Consider the following 8,884-nt stretch of genomic DNA (forward strand, 5'->3'; position numbering starts at 1 on the left):
TTACAAAAAGGAGCTGATCAAGCCAAGGACACAGTAAGAAATAAGTATAAAAAGTAGAAAGAATTCGGAAAAAAAAGGAATGGACATGTTTCTTCACCACCACAATCAGAGAAGCTCACCTAGTCCTTGGCTGCTCATGCAGTTGCAGAAATAACAGAAAATGCCTGGTAGGTACCTCCTCACCTGCGTGAGGGTGGGAATTAGACATTTGGGGCTGCTGGCGGGGTGGGTAGAGATGGAGGGGCTGGTTTGCCAGGAAGCAACTGAATGCTTTGGAGGGTCAGGCTGATCCTGTAAGGTGCTGAGCTACCTGGTCAGGGGTGTTGGGAGCCTTGCAGGATCAGGCCCTTAATGCCTAGATTTGATAAGCAGCCATGGCAAAAAGGCTCTGCTAAGATATTCATCCAAAAATGGGGAAACAAAAATCACTATAATTAGCAGTAGTTGTAGCATTTTTAGCATAAATGGGAAAACCCAACATTTAATACGTAGCGCAAGGTTCATTTGCAGCCATATAATCACTGTCAGCTAATGCCTGATAAACCCTGCCTAAATTGGAATTTTATTATATCTGTTTTATTACATATCTAGATTTATTCTGACAAAAGTTGGACAAACTTGTCCAAAAGACTAGGGGTCCATTTTATGTGCTTGGGTGTCCAAGCACCTGCCAGCTGTTTGTCCCTTGAATTGAGGACATCATGTTTTCAATTTCCTTCAATAAAGCTATGAATCTGGCAATTTGCTGGCCTGCTTCAGCTAAACAGAAAGGACAATTTGAGAAAGATCATAGTTCAGGCTCAGTCAGACGGAAACGATTGAAAACAGAGAGCTGGCCGCTATGTTTCCCCAATGCAGCTTGCTGTCGCAGTTTGACTGACAAACTGACTTTTTTGAGGTGCTCATGCCCATTTCAGTCAGAGTTTATTGAAGGTGATTTTGATCTTCTCCATGAGGCCACAGCAGCGGCCATGCCATCTGTCACCTTGATTGCATCGTGGATTCTCTGGAGAGAGTGCGATGGCTCCTGATCATTTACAGATTGTGCTGCTTTCGCCTCCATAAGGACCACATGCACAGAGCCAGATGGTGAACATACACGCTTATTATAAGTCTTTATCTCTGTGCAGGAAGGAGAGGCACCATTAGATCTCCCTCAGGAGCTCCGCTCCTCTCTACCATCATGCTGCTCTTCAGCAAATACAGTCTTCTTCAGCTGTCATCAACCTACCTCTGAAAATTAAAAAAATAAACAATAATTCCATCAGCGCAGGCACGAGACGTACAGACATGGTCACAAAGCAGCCTCCCCCTCCCCCCTTCCCCGGGCACATGCACACATTCGGGTTCCCGCGACTGTCAGCGTTAAGCGGAGACAAGTTTGTTCATGAAAAGACAGTTAATGTGCAGCTAGGAGAGACTTCTTTGTGAAAATAAAGCAATGCCATCCTGATTGTTCTTTGCACGTTTCTAATTCAACGCGTTCTGTCTTGAAAGTGAAGCCCGAGCGCGCGGTCGCTGTTTTTCCAAAGTCAGCTTTGTGTTTGTGCCTGTGTTTCTCCTGTCGGAGAGCAGCGATGGGATGCTGGTTGCCATGGGTTGCGCGGCTGAAACCTGGCTGCCGCGTCTGGGAAAAGAGGAACCGGACGCGGGGAGCCGCATCGGGGCTGGGGCCGGCTGGGAGAGGGAGTGGGGCAGCCGCTGGAGAGGCGGCGGCAAACACCAAGCACACGGGTGCACCACTGTGAATAGGTTTGTTGAATCCTCTCGGCAAAGAGCGATCCTCAAGCCGCTCTTTGCCGAGAGAGAAGGGAGCGTCGGCAGCCCGCACGTAGCACAGACGCTCACCTCGACTCATTCAAGGCATGTACCGCACGCGTGACCCCGGGTACGGGCTGCCAGATTGCACAGTTTGGCGTTCCTCTCCGAGAGTTCAGCTTCTTTTTGCAGTTTCTGCATAACAAACACTTAATTGCTGCTAACATGTTTTTTCCTTGTTAGCCGCTATGTTCCCCCTAAGCTGCTTTTCCTCCTGTAAAGAACTGTAATTGTTAAATCTTAAAATCTTAGCAGAGGAACCATCACAGACACACATTTCTGGGCTTTGCCAAGCACAGAGCATCCTTCAGAGTGAAAACCTGGCCTACTTCCAACTACAGCGTCTTTCCTGAAGCACACTGAGATTTATTTGTTTGTTTCTTTCATAAAAGAACTTCTTTTCTGAAGACTGTATGTCGAGGAGACATGATTCAGACTCGAGACCAACACCTTTGGAAATGCTAAGGGAACTTGTTAAGGTCACTATCTTAGAAATGAAGAAAAAAAATACCAAACAGGAAAATGAAAAAAATGCATTAAGAAAGAAGAGAATGTTTCGGTTTTTCTTAACAAGAGGGTGACAGATTAAGATAGCATCAGTTACATTGATTTTTCCTTGCTCTTTTTCTTTACATGTAAAAACAGGTCTCATATCAATGTTGTGTATGATTTCTCTTTATTAGTTTTTGGTAGAAATACTACAGTTGTTAAGTCATTTCTACTACAGGAAAACCTCAATTTCAACATGCTGAGATTTCACTCCACTTTTCCTTTCATTCAAATCAAGAGGAAGAGAAAGGTACATTTTCTTAAAAAATACTGGATTTCTGTATAGGTAAAACCAGGTTTAAATTCCACCTTTGACAGCTGTCAAAGATAACAGTGAATCTTTTTTTTTTTCTCCTTCAGAATAATTTACTGTATCAAATAAGATCTTCCAATTGTGTCACAAATCATTTAATATTTTACACAGTCTTTCCCCACATTTTATGTTTCAGATCCTGGATGCCGTGACATCAAAAGAACTAAAAAGGAACTTCTCCCAAAAAATTAAAAACAACTTTTCAAATATGAAATTAAATATGGAAAAACACACACATATGTTTACCATAAACCAATATCACAAGCTTCTATCAGGACATTTTGTTAGTCGTCTTATAGTTTTGTGTAGGCTACTAGCTGATGTCAGTGTTATATTTAGTGAATTTGCAATTCCACTAGAAAATATAAGGTCTCTAAGTAGTATTCAAGCGTGGTACGTAGAAAATCCTTGTGATATCTTACAGTTTTTTCTGCCCCCTTTTGTCTTGATCTGTCCATCCCGAGTATCCCTTCCCAAAGTAGGCTAGCATGTGGCTATCATGTATCCCCTCTGTGGATAGAATTATATATTGTGTTCAAAATCTCTGATTAATCTGATTAAGCTAGTGAGTGACTAATCCTTTAATCTCCTTGAGAGCACTGTTATGTCTGCTGTGTGTCAGATTTGTAACTAGTAATCAGTTAAGTAAATGCTAAAAGTTAAGCAAAAACTATTTTGGACCCACTTTAGCATCTGCTTGTCATTAATGATCTTTATGGCTGAAACTGTGTGGAGAACATGAGTGAAAATAAGAAACAGCCTGTGGTGGCAATTCTGCTGCTGCAAGCGTATCAGTCGCCAAGGACCAACTTACTGCTGCTCCCTTATTCTTCAGGGATTTAATCACAAATGAACAGGTAACTTCTTCTTTGCGTTGTTCCTTTCACTCTGGAAAGCAAATACAAAACATGCTTTCCATGTATTTATAATTTAGAAAGGAAGTTCTGTTGCCAATTAATTTCTAACTGTTTGCTTTGCTCTTCCTTTTCATTAAAGTCAGAAATTGTTGCGCAACCTTTACATGAGCAAACACTGGCACATTTAAAAAGCTGTACTGAAAACCAACAACAACAACAACAAAAGTGTTTTACCTTAATAAAAGGAGACTGTGTGGAAGGAGGTTTGAGGCAGGGAAAGGAAAATGTGCAATCTTTGTAGAAAAAAAAATGTGTAGACCTACTGCTGGCAGATGTAAAAGCATCAAGTCAATATGGTAACAAGGATCAATATGCCCTCAGGCAAGATATGACTATGACAATGCTGAATGCATGTATAAATTTACCACTCCAACTAGCTGCCTAGGAATAAAACAAATTCAAAGCAACCGTGCAGAGAGGAGTAAATCCCGAACCTGACATCCAGCTCACAGAGGTGACCAGGATACCAGGACATGTTCTGAGGGGCCAGCAGGAATAGGCCCTTAGCGCTAGCCTTCCTGCCATCATCCATGTGGCCTCAGGTCCACGTTCCCCACACTAATACCCATGGGGGATGCACAAGGTATGTTCAGCCTGAGTTTCATGGAGGCTGCCCATCCCCAAACTAGCTTTTCCTCTTATTTTATGTTTGCAAATGATTTTGTCCAGACCATCCTTTACTCCCAGACAAGTCACCTGAGTGAAGAGGTGGGATGCTCCTCTATCACGAAGGCAGCAGAACGTTTCCTGAACGGCTCTTTTGAGACATGTGCTTTGGGGAGGGCAGCACTGATGGGCAACTGAGGATTGGCAAGGTAAAACTTGGGTGAAATGACCACGTTTGCTCATTTTGTAGGGAATATCAGACTGGCCTGTACAAAACTCAAAAGACTGCAGAAACACTAGAATTCTATAAACCCGTCTATATAGTGACTTGTCAAGGAAACCTTGGATAAAGAACATCCATTAATTATAGTCACACACACAAATAAAACATTGTAGTAACAGAGGTCTTTTATCCTTTTTTTTTTTAAAAAAAAATATAAATCTTTAACTGTATGTATTTACCCTGACAAAAAAGAGAGGGAGTCAGGCAGACACGAGAAATATTTAAGTAACAAAGAATACGAGCACAATAGATTTTAGGCCAGATTCCTCTTTGGATGCACAGGCTGGTCTCCCACAGATTTCTATGACAGCCACATTGACAGCAGTGGGAATCAGGCATACTCATCCAAGGGCATAATTTGGCCCATGATGTATGAGGTTTGTCCAGCTTGTGAAAGCAGCAAGCAGTGTATTACAAACACTGCCTCTGTGCAGCTTACTGGGGGTTTAAATCCTCAGTGGCATTTTCTGTGCCTCTAAAATGCATTTGATAAAAATAGCAGAGGCTGCTTGAATCAATACCTGTTGAAAGAACAGACCTGCTAAAAGAATTAGAAATTGTTGCAACAAGGTTATCCGTTTAACAGGTTTCTACTTGAATAACCAAACAATCCTCGGTTTATAGCCCAGCTAAAGCCACAGTGCATCCACTGGAGAAAGCCTGACATTTTCCATCCTTGCTCCTTAAGCCTGTCTTTGCACATGTTTTCTACCCCTGCTCACAGTGATTTCTTTTCACCCGGACAATGGTAATGGCTTACGTAATTATGACTTTGTACATGAGCTGAACTCCCTATGGATGTTTAGACTCTTATTATCTTTAACCTCATCCACCTCTGTCAGTGAACTCTCACCTCAGTAGCTTGGTGGGGGATCAGCTGGTGGCTGAGAGGGGAGCGGGGTGGTTACTGACAGGCAGTTCGTTAACCCTTATGGGGTATGACCGTCACGGGAGGGAAGGAGACACAGATCCTTTTCTCTCCGCTTCTGCCCAGCTGACTGGCATTACTGGGCACCGCTTGCAGCCATCCCTGAGAAGGTGGTCCACTCAAACATGGGCTTAGAGGTCAAGCTCACCAGACTGGTGTTTTGCTTTGCTAAGAGGTGCTGTATACTGCTTGGGAGATTTTGCCAAGCTTTTTTTCTCTGAAAAAAAAAAAAAAAAAAAAAGTGCGCTTACTATTATTTTTTCATTGTTGTTATTATTTTGCAGCTTCCATAACATTAATTCCCACTTTTTTCCTTGCCCAGATGCACTGGACAAGAGATCCAAGGAGCCCTCACCAGTACAAACTGCTCACCGCAGGACGTTGTTTGCCTTCTGCTTCTCTCCTTTCTTTCCCTCATATATCCCTTCAACCTGTACCATGAAGTGTAGAGGTAGAAGAAAATAATGTCCCCAAAGGGCAGGGGGAAGGCTCCCTTCTGGCTAAAAATATGATTTGGGAAACTGGTAAACTCAGAACAGTCTGGTCATTGTAATGGGCAGGGAAAAGGGCTGTCCTCAGGAGGGACTGACCCTCCAGTCTGAGATGGTTGAACTGAAAAGAAAATGAAAAAAAGTTTGTCTAGATCTAAGTAAAAAAGTGTTTAAAGTTACTAAATGAAAATCCATGGAAAATTTTTCAGGCTCGGCTGAAAATTTTTTTGCTTGACAGTTATATGTTTAATTTCATTCTGAGGTTCTTCAATTCTTTTAATATAAGTTTTCCCATCCGACAGCTAGATCATCCATTATATGAAAAATAAAAGTCAAAGCAGAAATGTTACAGTGAAAGTTTTCTGAAATCTTCTAAACCCTCACCTCTTCCAAACCACCAAAAAGAAGTCATCAAATTCCACCAATTCCAATCAATTCTAAGCACCACGAATCATTTCGGTCCACCTCAAACAACCTGCTTTGCTCATTCACTCTCATGGAGAAGTGTCTGGTTCTGCCATGAACCCAGAGGAAGGTGGAGAGGACCCTGCTGGGGTGTTTCCCCAGACACCAGCAACACCTGGACCTTGCTGCTGGAACCACGTCTCCTGCTGTTCCTTTACAACCGTCTCCAAAACAATTGAATAGTGCCTGTGTCTGCTCCCCAGGATGGGCAAGGTCTGGGCTCATTCTCTCTTGTTTTTCTTCAGAATTCTTTTCCTGACCTAGGGAAGTGACTCCTGTCTACAGTGGGTCGCTCCTGCCCAGCATCAGCACGTACGTGGGGGTACTGGCAACAGCTTGCAGTCTTGGCAGTACCTTGAGAAAAGAGTAAGGAAAAGGGCAAGGAAAACCAATGACAACGAGGGGCTCTTTGCTGGATATTAGTGAACTTACTATCACTTACCTCAGAAATTGAACAACCACAGGAGGTGTGATAAACCATCTGTAAAATTTTTGAGAATTAATTTGAGATCTCGGTCCAATTTCTTCTGGCCATATTAAACACCGAGCTAAGTGGAGATTTCCTTTCCCAGGAAAAAGCACAAAAACTGAAACACGGGAGCCAAGTTAACAGTTATCCAGACTGCTAAGATCCAACCTGTGTGCTGAGACCATTTCTGGTCCCCTTGAAATGCCAATATTTTTGAGTCACAATGTATTTGCTGATGGGTTTCAACCCTCATCAGCAATTCTGTACTAGTGCACCGGTTCTAACACTCATCCTTTTGCCTGGAATTTTGAAATCTACACTGAATGCTGATTTATAACGTTCAACATAAGTTACATGCATGGTATGTTAAGTGATCATTGAATCAAAATTTGAAGTGATTTAAGGGCCAGGATTTCACCTGGGTGTGTCCTCATCCAGATGGGCAAGCAAGATCTAAAGTCAATAAAGAATTTACTGTTTTCTACTTCGGATATGACTGAGCTTAGGATTTTATGTATGTCACCAGAAAATGAAATCAGCAAAAGCAGTACAGCCTGCATCATGTTTTCACACTGTTAGGATATAAATGACCTCTCTGTATGAGAACCACATGTTAATATATTTTTTGGTAGTCTATCTCCTTTTTTTTGTCTAAAACAAAACCAATTCAACTACAGCAACAGGAAGAATGAAGTAAACAAAATGGTAATGGCAGTATTGATCTATTTGAGCATTATTAGGGAAAACTCCCTAGGTCAATTTAAAAAACACACTTCAGTGCCCCATACAAAACCAGGAAATCAGATTATGCCTAGCTCCCTTAATCTAGTATCCGATCTACTTAAATTTTTTTCACTATGAAATTTTTCACTGTTTTTCTTCTTTATCTACCTTCACACAATTCCAACTCCGCACTGCACTAGATTCCTCTTGTCCTCTATTTCAAGAATGAAGTATGCATACTAGTTTTACATGGATATGTAAAGACAACTTGAAAAACCATTTTGGGATGAACACAGATGCAGTGTGTATAGCATTGTTCTTTACGGTGGAATTAATAGTTATGTCTTTAGGTTTGCTTTATGCATCCCATTGTCCGATGAGATTAAATGCCCCTCACTGGTGCAGCAAAGCTGGTTCATTTTCTTACGACAGAACTTCTACTTTACTTGCCCAATAGGTCTGTTGTTGCGTTTCTCAGAGCTTCTCACCCCAGCGGGATTTTCTTTCTGAAGCACTCACCATTTCTACCTACCTTTCCTCTTCGAAGTTGGCAGCTGTGGTTCTTCTGTACTGAACTCTTTTTGGGCACAAGAGCACTGAGGGGTGAGCAATAACTGCAATAGCTAGTGCTGATACGTGGTGTCCATATGGACAGCATGACTTAACACTAAGGCCTTTCTTCACCGAGTTTGGTCCTGGCCCCATGAGTCAAACTCTAGCTGTCAGGGGACTTGTTGTAAGTAATGGTCATTTGCGTTTCATAATTATCTTGAATAAACACAATTAGTTCCACATTCTGCTGTTTTCTTCCTAAGGCATCTATAAACATTCTGTACTATTCTAGCAAATGGCTTTTGGCAATCATTAAAAAAAAAAACCCAAAGCAAAATGGTTCTCAGTGGATCCTTTTAATTTATTCTAAGGAGCATGCCCAGAGGAGTAATGAGACCTACTAGACAGTAATGGCAAAGGGATATTATCTTTCACTCAGTTAACCATCGTAACCCACTTTGAAGTATCTCCAGTCACAGTCCTCATGTGGTTAAATTAGAACACAGACTCAAGACTTTTCACTTCAGGGTTTCTGCCATAAGCCAATCTAATGTATTTGGTATAGAAATAATGCAGGCATCCTGCTTCCATTCTACCATTAAAAAAGATATCCAACAAAGCTAGCCAAAAGTGTTACTAAAAAGAAAAAGGAGTGTAGAAATTTTCGACAGCACCAGGCATGCAAAAATCTGTTCTTTTCTCAAGGCTGCTGATCCTTTGTAGCCTTTGGGCACTGATCAATTTACTTGCCCTCTCTGTGCCCCATTTAT

General features: G+C 41.8%; 1 protein-coding gene across 1 annotated transcript; it reads right to left on the reverse strand.

Annotated features, from left to right (window-relative positions):
* Positions 1–1,399: 1,399 nt before the first annotated feature.
* LOC147529026 (uncharacterized) lies at positions 1,400–2,122 on the reverse strand. Its single transcript, XM_086609317.1, is given in 3 exon segments — positions 1,400–1,794; positions 1,872–1,993; positions 1,995–2,122. Coding segments are annotated over 3 exon segments (645 nt in total).
* Between the last annotated feature and the right edge of the window lie 6,762 nt (positions 2,123–8,884).

Source organism: Tauraco erythrolophus, chromosome 3 (assembly GCF_009769465.1).
Source record: "Tauraco erythrolophus isolate bTauEry1 chromosome 3, bTauEry1.pri, whole genome shotgun sequence".
Classification (NCBI taxonomy): Eukaryota; Metazoa; Chordata; class Aves; order Musophagiformes; family Musophagidae; genus Tauraco; species Tauraco erythrolophus.